Source organism: Sinocyclocheilus rhinocerous, unplaced genomic scaffold (genome assembly GCF_001515625.1).
Source record: "Sinocyclocheilus rhinocerous isolate Xijiao unplaced genomic scaffold, SAMN03320098_v1.1 scaffold688, whole genome shotgun sequence".
NCBI classification, from domain to species: Eukaryota; Metazoa; Chordata; class Actinopteri; order Cypriniformes; family Cyprinidae; genus Sinocyclocheilus; species Sinocyclocheilus rhinocerous.
The window spans coordinates 1,969,592-1,986,462 of NW_015651641.1; the positions used below are offsets into that span (position 1 = coordinate 1,969,592).

General features: G+C 40.4%; 1 protein-coding gene across 1 annotated transcript; it reads left to right on the forward strand.

Annotated features, from left to right (window-relative positions):
* The first annotated feature begins 1,639 nt into the window (after positions 1-1,639).
* LOC107713361 (S-adenosylmethionine synthase) lies at positions 1,640-10,560 on the forward strand. Its single transcript, XM_016518850.1, has 9 exons — positions 1,640-1,954; positions 6,676-6,753; positions 6,852-6,974; positions 7,141-7,253; positions 7,359-7,502; positions 8,109-8,327; positions 8,626-8,808; positions 8,893-9,026; positions 9,223-10,560. The coding sequence occupies exons 1-9, from the start codon at positions 1,864-1,866 to the stop codon at positions 9,323-9,325; spliced, it is 1,188 nt and encodes a 395-aa protein (XP_016374336.1). The 5' UTR covers positions 1,640-1,863; the 3' UTR covers positions 9,326-10,560.
* The last annotated feature ends 6,311 nt before the right edge of the window (positions 10,561-16,871 follow it).

Genomic DNA, 16,871 nt, shown 5'->3' on the forward strand with positions numbered 1-16,871 from the left:
CAATGAAAATTTCGATTTCATTTTGTTAAGTGCTGCTGTCATTAAATCAAAAGGGGGAACAAAAGATATTCTGAAATTCATTATACATTTTCAATCCAACCTTTCACTCAAATTCTGACAAAAATGAGGAAAATGCCAAGAACAGCATTTTCGCAAGTGGTCTCAAACTTTTGGACCCCAGAGCACATCTGAGGTTATGGATCGACAAACTCAACAACCTCTGAGTTTCAGTGTAGAGCCCATGTCCCCTGCACCTCCTGGCACTCTAAGAAATTACTGCCTACAGATTAGATGGGATAAAAGAGACCCCATGCTGACTGAAAGTGTGTGACAGTACAATTGAAGCATTGAGCGAATGTGATAGATTATAATCATGCTGACTGGTTATGCACAGAATACAAACACATATATTTCGCATACTACCTAGAAACGTCATAATCTTCTGAAACACAATCAGATACACACCCCACATACAGTAATAAGTAGTGAGACAGGCTTAGCAGCTCTGCCCACAAGTTTTCATTTACATGCATTTAATACGCTGCAATACAACAATTAATGCTTGAGTCCAAAGTGCAACTCCAAGACAGACATTCCTGATGTAGGTTATACATTGTCAAAGTGCATTTTACATAAATTCTCCCCTGCAAAACTGCATTACATAATCATCTTACATCACAAGTTCATACATTTGGAAAAACACATTGACATGATGCACATTCATATTGTTCTGCAGTGAACATTAGGCCTAAGCTAGGAGCAGCTAGGGAAAAAAACATTGGCTAAACCATATTTTATACTTTAAGGAAACTGTATGGAGTAGAAATTCAGATTTAAAACAAACCTATAGAGTTCGCTGGAGCAAAAAAAAAGTGTGACAACTAGCATTATATGTATTGTTTTAAACTGGGTTTTTTATTTGTCGATTTGTCTTTGTTTTATTTCTAAACGTAAACATATAACGCACACAAAGCAGGGCCTTCTTTGTCTGCTCACGTAACGCCGCTTCTGATTGGCTGACGCGAAGACGGACGGGGGCGCGCGAGTGAAGTGGGATATAGTGGGAGGGATATAAACTTGAAGACCGGCTGCTCGCGCTAGCATTTGAGGTCAAGTTTACACACAGGGCGTCCGCGACAGAGCATCACGCAATACAACAATTAATGCTTGAGTCCAAAGTGCAACTCCAAGACATTCCTGATGTAGGTTATACATTGTCAAAGTGGATTTTACATAAATTCTCCCCTGCAAAACTGCATTACATAATCATCTTACATCACAAGTTCATACATTTGGAAAAACACATTGACATGATGCACATTCATATTGTTCTGCAGTGAACATTAGGCCTAAGCTAGGAGCAGCTAGGGAAAAAAACATTGGCTAAACCATATTTTATACTTTAAGGAAACTGTATGGAGTAGAAATTCAGATTTAAAACAAACCTATAGAGTTCGCTGGAGCAAAAAAAAAGTGTGACAACTAGCATTATATGTATTGTTTTAAACTGGGTTTTTTATTTGTCGATTTGTCTTTGTTTTATTTCTAAACGTAAACATATAACGCACACAAAGCAGGGCCTTCTTTGTCTGCTCACGTAACGCCGCTTCTGATTGGCTGACGCGAAGACGGACGGGGGCGCGCGAGTGAAGTGGGATATAGTGGGAGGGATATAAACTTGAAGACCGGCTGCTCGCGCTAGCATTTGAGGTCAAGTTTACACACAGGGCGTCCGCGACAGAGCATCACCAGAAACATCTGTAAGATCGACGCTTCAGAAGCAGAGAGAGAAGCTGACACTTAACGCGCTACAACCAGCGAGAGAAACACGCAGATTTAGACAAACGCAACGGTCAATCCAACATGAACGGGCAGATGAACGGTTTCCATAACTCCCTGATTGATGAAGGTTGCTTTTTGTTCACGTCTGAGTCTGTCGGTGAAGGACACCCTGGTATGTATCTTATTCATATTATGTTATGAATAAGATTTTAGCGTCACTAGATCGCGCAGAAGGTAAACAATCTGAAACGAGATTCCACAGCTAGCACGTGCTAATAGCGGCTGATAAATATTTCACAATTCTATACACAAAACATTTGCAATTATAACATTTTATTATTCCCCCATTATGTCAAGGGCGGGTAAAATGCGTTATTGTTTAATGTACGCTGACTTTAGTAAAGTGGGATGTGTTTGTCTGCTCGGCCTCGCGCGGCGGAGTCACCGGATTTGAGGCCCAAAGCTAATCTCGCGAATGTAGGCCGTGAATGCTTTAAGGGCTTATTCATAGTTTTATTTTCGTTTTTATATAACGTAATTAATAAATATAATTTATGTCCACTATATACTGGCTTCTAATAATTAGGCCTATTTTTATTTGAAGGTGGCCATGTTATCGGCGGCCTCGCGGAACATTCGTTCATCACAGTGTTGCCAAGGCCGTGGTTTTCCCGCGTAATTGAGCTACTTTAACACTGTTGCCGCGGGCTGTTTTTCATGTCCGCGGGTTGAAGCGACCCAAAATAACGTAATATTTAGCCCCTGGAATGCGAATGAATTTTTACTGGGGACCCCCTCGAAACGCGATTGGACGGGTTTTGTTCTGAAAACCTGGCAACCCTGGTTCATGTGCATTGCGGACTCGCTGCGCGTGTTGTTGTTCTGCCGGTTTGCCCGGTTGCGTGTTTCACACGTCAAGATGAGCCTCTAACTTATTCCAGCCCAAGAGTTATAAATAATCGTTCCCCTTATTACTTTACTTAATAATCCTCATTCATTTGGTCTATTAGATCAGCAAATATTAATGCCTGCGCGTGTCTGTACGAGTGCGTCGCCGCGTGTTCGTGAAGTCGTAAATGTTTATTGTCCGGGGGGGGGTTTGGTCGTGCATGTGCTTTGACACCCCTGCACGTGGTGTAGCTAAACTTTCATTCTCGCTCAAGTGGCCCCGACTATTGCGTCAGCGCAGCTTTTAGGCCCGAAATATACAATACTTGAAAGCAAACGCCTATAGCATCGCTTTCCAGAAGTTTAGGGGCGTTCACACCGCGCGCGTTATTTAGTGCAGCTTGCTTATTTATTTATTATTGGTGGTGTGTATATATACATACGTGCCTGACGCACGTCTTTGACCACTGCGATGCGTCGCGCGCCATTATTACTGCGTTTAATGCAGTACGTCAAATGAGTACGCAGCATCCATAAAACCGGGTGCGAACATTATCCACATGACATACTGGATCTGCTCAGATTCTCAAGTGTGGATGGATGTTTTGTAATTCCGTAATTATACGACTGCATAAACCGAGTTGTCAGATTGGGAAAATTAAGAAAACTGAAGAATGTAGTTGTTGAAAACCAGTAGTCAATAGCTTGTCAATAGTCATTTCATCACGGGTCAAAGAACACATGATGCATGATGTATAACGGCTTTTCAAAATTTTCATATAAGAGTTATCAGCCATAAAACCAACCAGATACTAGTTGAATCACAACATGACACTTTGATTTGAAGCAGTGTAAAACTTCTTATTTTATTCCAGTATATTCGTGCGTACGTATATAAATGTGTACACACACACCCATTAATATTTAAGTCATTTGAGAGCATATGGAAATTGACTTATTTGCAGTGCTGCATGGGAGTGGGCGGGTACTAAAGTGCTCTTGGCGCTGGTTATGATTCTCTGATTAGTGGAGGTTTCTATGCAGAATCATGGGTGATGTAGTTTTTCACAAGGAGTTCAACTGTTAAACTCAAAGTTGAAATAACATGGGCTAATTGCTTCAAGAAACATATGCCATCGATTAACAACCTTGTAGATTACAGTAGGTCGGTCTATAAATTGACATTAAGTTAATTCTTGTGGAAAAAGAAAAGAATATAATTTTTACTTCCGGAACCAATTGTTGGGCTACATTACGAGATGACAAGTCAGGGCTCACGTTTTTGAGGTTGTAAGAAGCACTTGCATCCTTGCAGAATTCATAATTGCGGTGCTTCTGACATAATGTGAAAGCGCCGTTATTGCAAAAAGGACTTTTGATTGGGCCTCAGGTGTTTACAGGGGGAGGGGCTTTCTTGTTCTCAACAATTTGATTGGACAAATATATTAGTGCAGAATGAGTCATCAGTGTTTACATTTAGCTAACTAACGTATTGATAACGCCAAAGCTAATATGGACCAAAAGCTGCAAAAATGTTATCAGTGTTTTAAAACAGTTTCTGTATTAGATCAACCACTCTCTTGGGGTGACAGTCAAAGTAGAATCTCGTCAGGCAAGTTCAGTGACGCCAAATGTTTGGGTAACTGCGGGATGTTACAGTCACAGCATCGCAAGGGGGTGCGCTTTTTTCAGTGAGATCACATGCTTGCAATGAGTTGACCAAGCATTTGTGTACTCGCGTAATGTTTGTTTGTGGACCTGTCTACCGTATCATGTTTTTGTAACCATAGACTGACACCTGTACACGTGGTGTGACCTTTCCCATCTCGCTCCACTGCCCTCACTACTGCATCAGTGCGCTTTCTAATCAGAATGAGTTTTATAATGAGCTCAGCACAGGTCTAAGTTCAGTGCTGATGGTGTGGGGGAGGGTTAGCAGCCCCGCTGCAGCTTAGTTTGGCTTACCTCTGCCCTAAATATAGATGGTTACTCCAGGGGCTGCAGTGGAGTGGCAGTATGGGCATTCCTGCCTCAGTTAGAGAGGCCGTACTGCAGTGAGCTAATGTACTTCACCTGTTGTATGGAAGTGTTTTATGGAGGCGACTGAGGCACTAGCAACGTCCATGTCTATCATTGTGAAACAAGCTCTTGGCTCACACAAGGGTTGTAAGCCAATCATGTAGTGGCACGGTTGTTATTGAAGTGCTTTCAGAGTTTTGCAAAATGCCAGTTACGTTTGCTGGAGCTATAAAGCTGGGTTGTTGTAGTTGTCTAAAGCCATCAAAGACATTTTTGTTACTTGAAATAAAATGTTAACCAAAATGAAGTAAAATATACAAAATCCTAAGCTCATTTCAGCCAGTTGACAAGGAAACATTTCTCTTACATTTAGACTACGTCCACACGAAGTCAGAGCTTTCCCTATCCGATCTTTTTTTTCCCCCCTCGTCTCAAGAAATATCTGCGTCCACACGAAACCACAAAACGATGTAGTATACATGCCAGATCAGCATGTGGTGCTGTAATTCTGCCACAGAGATGCACTAAAAAAGGAGAAGAAGACTTGGACTATGTGCATAAATCTTGCGCGCGGTATACAAACGAACATGGAACAATACATTTATTAATCTGTGTTAATGTTAGTTAATAAAGACAATCGTTCAGTGTTTGTTCATGTTTTTGTGTCTGACTAGGGGCGAGACGTGGGCTGATGACGTCATCGTTTCAGAAAATATACGGATTCGCTGTCCACACGAAAACGCAAGGGCAGCGTTTTCAGATTTATCCACTCTGGGACCCGGTTTCAAAAAATATCGGTTTCACTCTCCCAAAACGCCGGATCCGTGTGGACGAAACGCCTATACGATACAAAATTTATGCGTATACAGCTAAACACGTCTCCGTGTGGACTGGGCCAGGCGCCTGTTTCACACATACGTTTTTTTTTTTTACGCACCCATGTTAACGGATCAGAGCGTTCACACTGCACGCGGTTGCGGTCCGGCAGTGCGCTCCAGGGGCGATGCGTCTGCAGCAGACATGCAGCGATCGTTTCCACACAGAAATGTGTTAGTGTTAAACAGCCGCGGATCAGGAGCGGACTGCAAACGCGTCCTGTGCGAAAGCAAAATGAGTCCGTGCTGCTTCTGCACCGCATACGTAACGCACACGGACCGCACACGCACTGCAGATGGAGTATGTGTGAAACCGGCGTCAGTTTAACTTAATGTACTAAAATATAAAAAATATTTTTAGTAAATATTAAGCTCTCTCTGAAGTATTGTGTTTGAATGGACAAATTCAAACAAAAATTGTCAAAATGCCCGTCTTGGTAAGTATCCTATAGCAGACATAGCCGGCTGAACGTACTTACAGTGTCTTAAAGTGACAGCACTTTCTTAATATTAATCAAACAGCAACAACAAAGAAATCACTCACTGCTCTTGATTGAATAGCTTTTGTAACTTTAATAAAGACTTTACTCTATTGTATTTATTTGTGCTGTTGCTTGTAGTTAATTATTCCTATTTTCTTTATTTTAATTTAACAGTATAGTTTTTCCCTAAACATAGCACATACCGAACCGTACCGAAACCTTGACTCTAAAACTGTGATACAAACCGAGCCGTGAGTAAGCTGAACCGTTCCACCCCTGAGATATAGATATATATATATATGTATGTGGAAGTATGTTTTTGCAAATATAACTTTTTTTGTTTTTGTTTGTGAATGTATTGTAAATATGTAATGACTTACTATACACAAGGGCCATGATTTTATAAAAATGTAACAAAGATTTTATGTACTATCACACCCTTGTCACAGGGAAATTGCAAGCCTGCTATTTTAACATGTTTGAGGTATGCATTGCAAATTCAAAATCCAGTTATGGCCATCCCTGGAGGCAGTGTTGGCAGTTGTGATACTTTGAGAGTCTTGATTAACCAGAATTATGTGCTCTGATTGGCTGATTAAATGATTACACCACTCGTTTCTCTGTTCCAGATAAGATTTGTGACCAGATCAGTGATGCTGTGTTGGACGCCCACCTCAAACAAGATCCTGATGCCAAAGTAGCTTGTGGTGAGTGTCAAATTATGCTTTCCTGCACTCTTTTCTCCATGCTTGCAACATGAATCTCCTTACTGTGTGCTCTAACCCCTATCAATCTGTCCTGGCAGAGACAGTTGCCAAGACTGGAATGATCTTACTGGCGGGTGAGATCACCTCTCATGCTGTTGTGGACTATCAGAAGGTTGTCAGGGACACCATCAAGCACATTGGATACGATGACTCCTCCAAAGGTATAACGGCACTAAATGTCAGGGAAAAGAGTGCTGCTATGCTATTCTTACTGCCATAATACTTTCAAAACATACGACACTGCACAACGTGTACTGGTTTATGATTTTGAATTAACTGCCAGTTGGATTTAGGGAAGAATTAATCAGCCTTTTATTGTACTTTTAGGGTTTGACTATAAGACCTGCAATGTGCTTGTGGCTCTTGAGCAGCAGTCCCCTGATATTGCTCAAGGGGTTCACCTTGACCGCAGTGAGGAGGATGTAGGAGCTGGAGACCAGGTAAGAACTAGATAACGACTTTGCTTGTTCATATGCCAAGATGTGAATTGGTCTATAAGGAGCATTGAGATCTTTACTGGATTGACTGAGTACTTTGCTTCTTAGGGCTTGATGTTCGGTTATGCCACTGATGAGACTGAGGAGTGTATGCCTCTCACTATTGTCCTGGCCCACAAGCTGAACGCTAAAATGGCTGAACTACGGCGTGACGGCACCCTGTCTTGGCTGCGACCTGATTCCAAGACCCAGGTGAGACGAGACCAAAAAATGTTGTTAGAAGTCAACAGATTCAATACAATATAATTCAAAAGTTTGGGCTCCGTAAGAGAGAAACTTCTTTTAAATAAAGAAGTTAATGCTTTTGTTCAGCAAGCATGCATTAAAATTGATCAAAAGTCAGAGTGAAGACAATGTTACAGAATATTTTAATTTCAAATAGGCTGTGAACTTTCTAAAAATGAATGATTTCCACAAAAAGATTGATAATTGAAATGAGATGTTTGAGCAGGAAATTTATCATATTAGAATGATTTCGGAAGGGTCATGTGACACTTTAGACTAGATTAATGATGCTGAAAATTCAGCTTTGACCACAGAAATTGCATTTTAAAATGTTCTATTAAAAAACGTTTTTTAAATTGTAATATTTCATAATATTACTGTTTATACTGTTTTTATGATCAAATAAATGCAGCCTTGGTGAGGATCAGAGACATCTTTCAAAAACATTTAAATCTCAATTATTCCAAACCTTTGAATGGTACTTTATTACTACTGTAGGACTGAGATTGTGTGCCTGCATCTTGTAGAGATTCTAACAGTTCATCTCAACTTCTATGTTACTTCTTTCTCTAGGTGACTGTCCAATACAGGCAGGACCGCGGGGCCATGATTCCGGTGCGTGTGCACACCATTGTAGTGTCTGTTCAGCATGATGAAGGAGTGTGTCTGGATGAGATGCGTGATGCTCTGAAGGAGAAGGTGGTGAAAGCTGTGGTTCCCAGCGTCTACCTGGATGATGACACCATCTATCACCTGCAGCCCAGTGGACGCTTTGTCATTGGAGGCCCACAGGTTTAAACTATTAACAATTTCAGTGCACATGGAAAAGTGGGGAATGAATAGATTCTTAGTCCTTTAAATTGTTTTAATTTGTTACATATGTATATCTGATCAGTGTGATTTTGTGACTATTGTCAAAGTAATAGGTGTGGGAACTGAAGTGTACAGTATCTCACAGAAGTGAGTACACCCCTCACATTTTTGTAAATATTTTATTAGAGGCTTGTGTGTTAAATTTGTATTTTTTTTATTTTTTTTATTGTGGTTGTTCAAACAGTAAGATTCTTAATTCTTCATGCTGTTTTTACAGGGAGATGCTGGTTTGACTGGCCGTAAGATCATTGTGGACACTTACGGAGGCTGGGGTGCTCATGGAGGCGGTGCTTTCTCTGGAAAGGATTACACTAAAGTTGACCGTTCAGCAGCCTATGCGGCCCGCTGGGTGGCCAAGTCTCTGGTGCAGGCTGATCTGTGCAAGCGTGTTCTGGTCCAGGTGAATATTTAGCAGTCTTTCGCCATCGATTAGTGTAATAGGGAAGGTATAAGTACAGTCTTACCCATTTACCGGTTTCCTCAGTTGTCTTACGCCATTGGAGTGGCCCACCCCTTGTCAATCTCCATCTTCCACTATGGAACCTCCCAGAGGAGCGAGAAGGAGCTGCTGGAGATCGTGAAGAAGAACTTTGACCTCCGCCCAGGCGTCATTGTCAGGTAAAGTGTGCTCCTCAGTGGCGGCCCAACCGCCGCCTCTCAGTTTGATGGTTTTCAAGTCATCATTGACATTTGCTTCCGCGTTTCCGGAGTTTGGTCTTTTGCACTGTTAACATTATAGAGGCTCATTGAGTTTGACTGAACGTCCTTCTTTGTGCATGGCAATTGTCTTACTCTGTCTCCTGTACAATTCCAGAGAGCTGGACCTGAAGAAGCCCATCTACCAGCGCACCGCCGCCTATGGCCACTTTGGCCGTGAGTCCTTCCCCTGGGAAGTTCCGAAAAAGCTTAAATACTAAAGCTGTAACCCCCCCCTCCTTTCTTTGGGCAGTAGGTGTACGTTACAGAGAAACCTACTCGACCCGTGGAGGGGGGAGATCCCCTCACTCCTAACCTCACACCCACTCCCAAAGGTAATTCCCCTCCAATGGCGTTCTCCCCGTACAACTCTACCTTCAACCCTGTTCTTTGCTGTACTGTTTTCGAAATATCTGTGGATGGTGACTGCGTGGGTTTTTAAAAAATTTTTTTTTACTTAATGCACCCTCTTCTCCACCCATCTCTCTTCGACCCTTCCTTCCTTCCTTGCCTACTTGAAAGATCACAAATGAAGACGGCACAAATGGGGGTCAAAGGTTGTTCTGTGATGCTATGCATTGCTGGCTGAAGCACTAACCCCTCGACTTTTTGTTTTACCAACTAAGAGAACTAATGCTTACCATTTTCCAGGTCCACCACTTTATGCGTACCATCGCGAATGGGATCAAAACCTCTCGTCAAATGTCAAAAACCTGTCTTTAGTTGGATTCAACAAGAATGTGTTTAAGTTACATAGTACAGGGATCGGATTGAGAAATTTTAAGAGACTTTTTACACATGCATACTGTCGCGATGGTTTCATCCCGGTCACTGCAGGCCGTGTTGATCTTATTTCTGACGTGTTACAGAGAAGTCAGAAGCTGCTACCAACTGTTGTGGTTCTGCAGGACCGGCGACGCAACCGTTCCCCTTCGGTCTCGATGGTGATTCCAGATTAAACCTTCTGGTAGCTGTTATGTGATGTTCTACTAGACCACGGCGGAGGCAAAGCACTCCCTCTCTGCGTGTGGCGACACCGGGCGTAGCTACAGAGAAGCCCTGCTCCCTCGCTGGCGCAGAGGGGCCTCCTCCGCCTCTTGAATCGCTCCATACTTGAATACTCAACCTAATATTTGCTTGGTGATCCTCTTGAGCCTCGGCGTCGGTACAGAAAAGCCTGGGATCTCAAGGTGTGACTGCCTTTTATTACTTTTTTTTTACATGAAAGGAATAGTTTTTAAAGACAATGAATACTTGTTTTCATTTGCTTGAACACCGTAGTCATGGTGTATGTCCTGCGTGCCGGCTTTGTGGTCTTCCCTTGGTGTCCTACAGAAAGCTTTGGGCTCTTGCCGCAGGCTGGTGCTGGTAACTGTGACCATTGTTACACTTTTTTTTTTTTTTTTTTTTTACGTGAGTGAAGACAGGTAGATGAGACTGTCCATACGCACACGTTTTACGTTCAGGACTCCCGGCGCTCCCACAGACAGAAGCGAGTCTGGTCGGTGTTGTACAGAGAAACCGGCTTTGTTTACATGCTCTCTCTGTTGGGTGTGTTTGGGTTGCAGTCTTTTTATATAATGCTCATCTTCTGTTTTTCGTACAAATATATTTAGTTTTAATTCCAGAGATTGGTGCATCAGACTGGTTACTGAAAGAGTAGAAGTGCCTTTTTCTATTGTTTCTTTTCCTTTGTCACTCCTCTCCCTCTTCTCGCCTTCCCCCTTTGTTCACCTTCTCTCCTTCCCCCTAAATTTCCTCTCGTGATACATGGGAATCCACAGAGAACTCCTGAATTCCCTTCCTTTCAATGCTCCGTGATGGTTCTGTCAGTGAAATGAATAAAAATTCTGACCCTTAAGACTCTTCTTTTATGGTATTTCACATTCCTGCCAGATTCTTCGGAGGGGGTTGCCACCTTTCCCCTCTTTCCCTCCTTTAAACGTTTACAGCCCCTTCCATGATTGAGGTGCAAAATAGGGCTTTGATTGTATGGTATGCATTGTTTTAAAGCTGATAAAACAACTTCACACTTGTAACTCATAGAGCCTGAAATTGAGTCAATTTTGTGTTTTACAGTTTTGTTCGGAACATGAAATTGAAGTTTTCTGTACAACTACACTACCTTTCAAATGTTTGGGGTTGGTAGTTTATTTATTTATTTTTTTTTTAAGTTTATGCTAACCATGGCTGCATTTGATAAAAATACAGTAATATTGTGAAATACAGCAATTTTAAAACGTATCTATTTTTCAAATATTTTATTCCTGGTGAAGGTGAATTTTCAGTGTCACATGATCCTTCAGAAATCATTCTAATATGCGGATTTGATGCTCAAACATCATCAATGTTGAAAACCGTTTTTGTTGCTTTTTTATTGTAAGTTTATTTATAAACTTTCGCTTTTATTCAATTTAATGCCTCCTAGCTGACAATCAATAACAATCGTCAAGATGAATCATTGAAATTTGTGGAGCACAGCAGGATTTTCTGTAAGTCCCATACATGTAGTCTTAAAACGGTAAGGTTACGTGACTTTAAAATAGCATGTTATTGGATACTTTAAGGGCTGCACTTTATTTCCATCAATGTTGTTTTTTGTTTTTTTCTTCTGAAAGATGTTGCCAATATGGTGACACCTTACCACACAGGATTAAAAAATAAATAAAAAAACGTATTGATCAACTTCAGGAGGTCAGAATAAATATTATGAATGATTATGCATTTCTGACCTTATCTAAAACCGGTTAAGATTGAACAAACTTCTGAGTGCCATATTTGGTGATCGCTAGTCTAATATCGACATGGGTATCATAGGATGAGTGGATTGAGCAGCACATCCTCATTCTGTACTGGAGAAAAATAAAACACTAAAAGCAAACCCTTCAAAAAATTTTTTACTTTAACCAGACATTAAGGTGAATTTGAAAAGTTTCCATATAATTCAGCATCACTCATTAAATATCAAGGAATTACACAAATGTGCAAACCTCACCACTGTGTTTGTACTCTTAGGCTGAATTTACACTGCAGATCTGGATGACCAAATCGGATTATTTGACTATAGACGATTTTTATGACCTGCTTACAAGTTCTTTTAAAAGTGACCCGTATCCGATATCTGCATTTACATTACACGGGCTTAACTTGACGTGGCTCCATGCATTGGACAGTGGTATTAAAATACCAAACTCTGCTCACACACTTAATAAAGCATTCTTTGTATTGAAAAGATGAGATTTCACTCGAAAAGTCTCCACAACAGTTAGCAGTAGATTTAAGCGCTCGTCTGCACGAGCCACCGTCACTGATAACAGCGCCAACGAGCACTCAGCATGATTTTAAAAGAAACACGTTTTAGCGCCAGATCGCCTCTTATTTAACAAAAACGAACAAAATTTATACTCTGCTAGTCAATTAACGTTAGAGATGTTTCATTTGTAATAGATGTATCTTTACAGCGAGATGTTTCAGAAACATTTGACATCCAACTCGCGTTAACGGGAATATCCGATCTGTCCGCTTACACGGCAGGCGCAAATGCACCTATCCGATTCATATCAGATTTATTTCCACATATGAATGAGGCCTGAAACCAATCTGAGTATATCGGAATCCATGTGCTTTTTTCCTGCTTACACGGTTCCTGGGCCATATCCGATCTGTGCCACAAGGGAGGAAAAAAAAATCGGAATTGGGTCACGTGATGCAGTGTAAATGCGGCCTTAGAGTTGTGATGGGGAGAATTAGTAAGAAAAGTCCTTTTCAACAATAGTATGTTCCTGCACAACCGGAGGCTACAGTTTCAGGACCGCGTTTCCAGGACCCTAGTTTTTTGTAACAGCGCCACTTACCGAATTGGATGATATAGCGGAAGCTGCAGTTTCAGGACCGTGGTGGTTTAGTTTGTAGTAATGTTTGTACACGTTATCAAAGATATTGAATCTCAGGGAAAAACATTTTTTCAATTGCGATTTTTGATTTTAAATGCATCGGAGGTTAATTACAAAGTGTGTAATACCTGCTTTGAGTCACAATTTAAAATTTTAACAAATAAATGTACTCTTAAAGGGGTCATATGATGCGATTTCAATTTTTCCTTTCTCTTTGGAGTGTTACAAGCTCTTGGTGCATAAATAAGATCTGTAAAGCTCAATATTTGTGATATCACAAATCCCGGAAAAATGCGTTGTAGTCCAAACGAGTCGTTCGTTGTAGTTTTTGAAAAGTGATTTCTGTTAAATAAAATATCTCCTTTTGAAGTGGACTTTGATCTTTGTAACTTTGCAGATCTTTTTATGCTCAAACAGCAACATTACAGACTAACTAAAGTTGAAAAAGTGAAAAAGCATAATAGGACCCATAGAGAGGCAAGACACGAGACTCAAGAATGATTCAAGAATGTATATTTATGGCAAACCATGGTGCAAAACAATTATTTTGAGGAGATCGATACATTTAAGATAAAGATACAATAATTTGCAGCTAGTTAAAAGATAGTAAAGATGAATAAACGTGAGCATTGTTAAAGTACCACCAAATGCTCCTCAGATCCCTGTAACTAACCAAATCCATAAAATCACTTCATATTGGCCATGCAGAACATGACAGAAACTAACACATGATAACCATGGACTGTATGTGGTGTAGACCTGCAGATTAACTATTAAAACTGCCAAACGTCTCATTCACCACTGCAAAACAATGCCAAAACGACAGGCTAATAACACATATTGTGGTGCAACCAGGCAGTCAGCGCAGTTTAATTATGAAAGATGATTTATACTTAACTAATGGTAAAACAATGAGTATTAAACAAGTTTTCACACGAATACAGTAAGCTAGGTAAATCTGACACATCTCACATTATCAACATGCTTTTATCATCTTTTTAAGTTTAATTAATGTGCTGGCTAGATTTACTTATTACAGTCATTAAGTCAACAAGGTTTAATTAAATCATGGCCACGAATTAAGAATGTCGTAATTAATAAAACTAGCGCACGAATTCTTAATTCGTGGGAATTAATTATTCATTCATAGTTAGCAGCTCTCACTTTGGCTATGTAAACTTTGCATCGTTTTAATAGTGATGGGACGGATGATACAGCGGCTCCGAGGCTCCGACGCAGTTTTCAAAGCACTATTGTATCACACACTGTGCCCCATGCTTGAGCGTAATGACAACATCACGTGATTGATGACGTTTGAAGCTTCGCACGTCATGCAGTATCGGAATGCAAAGGGACTGTAACCTCAAAACACCACAGAAAGTGAATCATATTTTATAGCTGGGGTCTCAGAGACCCCAAGCAGAACATAAAGGTTAAACAGCTCACACAAAATATTTTTTCAGCTACCTACGTCAATTATGCACTATGATCACATGCTTGCGTATTTTATATTATTGATCAATATGTGAATCCGTTGAGCAGGCTACACATGACACGAGTTCTGGTCTCATTGGCACAAATTAATTTAGATGAGATTATATCAGATTAGTTGGAACTGTACTGATCACAGATTGATTCCACTCTTGTGTGTCACGGACTTCCAAAGCTCTGTATGGTCACGTGATTTTACAAACGGTATATCCTCTGCTCCAAGCGGCAACCTCCAGCTCTCTCTCGTGAAGCCAACAAGGACGTGACTTAAACTGTAATTCATCAACTGGCCGCTAGAGAACACACCTGATTCAACCCATCAGCTCGTTAGTAGAGACTGCAAGACCTGAATTGGGTGTGTCTGATAAGGGAGACATACAAAATGTGCAGGGATGGGGGTCCTCCAAGACAGGTTTGAAAACCCTTGATCCTGAAGACCGTTATTAGCTTGTTCATGTGTGTTTGATTAGGGTTGAACCTAACTAACGCTGCAGGAAAGTGGACCTTGAAGGCCAAAATTGAGAACCTCTGCCTTATACTCATCTACCTGTAAAAAAAAACCCACAGCATTAATCGTGACTTCCTCTTTACCATGGTACAGGAATCCCCCACCCTTGTCTACGATAGCTATGGAGCCTTTTGTTATCTATTTTTTAAGTTTAAGTTCAGAAAGAACCCAGCAACCCAAAATGTAAGGCAGTTTTGCACCTTCACATTTCTTGGATTATTTCATTCCTTGCCTAGCATTTTATTTTGAAGTCAGTTTCACTATGAACTTGTCATTGGGTTCCTGCATGGCTTGAAATTGAGTGGAATTCCTTAAAGCTGCATCTCTGCATCTCTACATCCACATCTCTACTCTTCCCTGCCTGATCATGATAGCTGTCTCCAAAAAAAGAATAAATTCCTTGAGCAATTACAAAAATAAAACAAATGTCTAGTACATTGAGGTATGTGGAGTATTGGAGTCCCAGCTGCTCCAGGAGGCCTTTCTGTGTGGAGTTTGTTTGTTCTCTCTGTGTTGACGTTGGTTTCCTTTGGGTTTCTTCCACAATCCAAAGACATTCAGGACAGGTGAACTGGAGACTGTAAGTGAGTGTGAATATAAATGTGTGTGTGTTTGTCATCCCTGTGATGGACTGGCCATCTGTCCAGGGGGTTTTCCTGCCTATGACCCAGGAAAGGCTCCAGCCTCCCCATGACCCTAGGACAAGTGCTTTGGAAAATGTATGGAATAGATGGATGGATGTATTGTGAGTGTTCCTCCCTCTCTGCCACTCTTTTTTTCCCCACCAATGTGTCTTCCTTGATCCATGTTTCCAAACAAAATCATTCTGAAGGCATCTATCCTATTTGTTTATTGAAAAGATCACCAAAAAAAAAAAAAACTACAAATAGGACATCTGGCTTGGCTTTCAGCTGAAATTGCAGCTAGTTGTGTTTGGAATAATTATTATTAAATTTCACGGTAAATATTCTGCTAATATTTTGACATTTCAACATAATTCCTGCAGAAATGGACAGAGTTTTACCATTGTTCTGATCTGAATGTGCTTTTATCCGTTTTGAAAGCAGTGTGTTAGCAACTGAAAATGTGCTGAAAATATAGTGGTTTGCAGGTTGTGGAGTATGAATGACAAAAGTGTTTGTGGATTTTGAGAAATGTGGTCATTGAATGCATTTTGTCTGAAAGCAATGAAAAATGATTCACAGTTCGTTTAGCATAGACTTCTGTACCACTGAATGTGTGAACAGTTTTGAAAATGTGACTTCAGTATTGAACAATACTTGTTAGCAATTGAAAAAAACTGAAAAAAATAAAATAAAAAAAGCAGAATTGGAAATCAGATCTTAACTATGTTTTCACAGACGAGGAATGGCAAAAGGTCCTTTGCCCTATTCCTCCCCTATTTGTGCTTATCACTCACTAATGCAGTTTAAGTTATTAGACAGAATTTATTGGACAACATTGATTAATAGACTAAATTGAATCATTTCAACCCAGATCAAGATTCTGATAGATGTCGACAAGCTCCAGCAACTCTTTGCCATACTTTTTGCCCAAGATTCAGTTTTCTGGACATATTCAAGTCAATTTCTGGTCTCTAGATGTTGAACCATGTCTCCTAGTGGCATTATTTGGACTTAATCCCAAATATGTGTATCACCATTTTTCACACTCAGATGTTCTAGCCTTTTGCTTTAACCTAATAAACTGGAAAAAGCCTCAGTTATCATATATATATATATATGTATATATAATAAACTTTATTAGTACACCTTAGTTAGCTAAGTAGCAATGACTATTTGTATTTTTATTAACTAACATTAATAAAGATTCATAAATACGGTAGCAAATGTGTTGCTCATTGATAGTGCATGC

Coding starts and splice junctions, on each gene's coding strand:
- LOC107713361 (XM_016518850.1), top strand. CDS start 1,864: ATGAACGGGCAGATGAACGGTTTCCATAACTCCCTGATTGATGAAGGT. Junction 6,754..6,851: donor TGATGCCAAAGTAGCTTGTG/GTGAGTGTCAAA, acceptor CTGTCCTGGCAG/AGACAGTTGCCAAGACTGGA. Junction 9,027..9,222: donor CGCCCAGGCGTCATTGTCAG/GTAAAGTGTGCT, acceptor GTACAATTCCAG/AGAGCTGGACCTGAAGAAGC.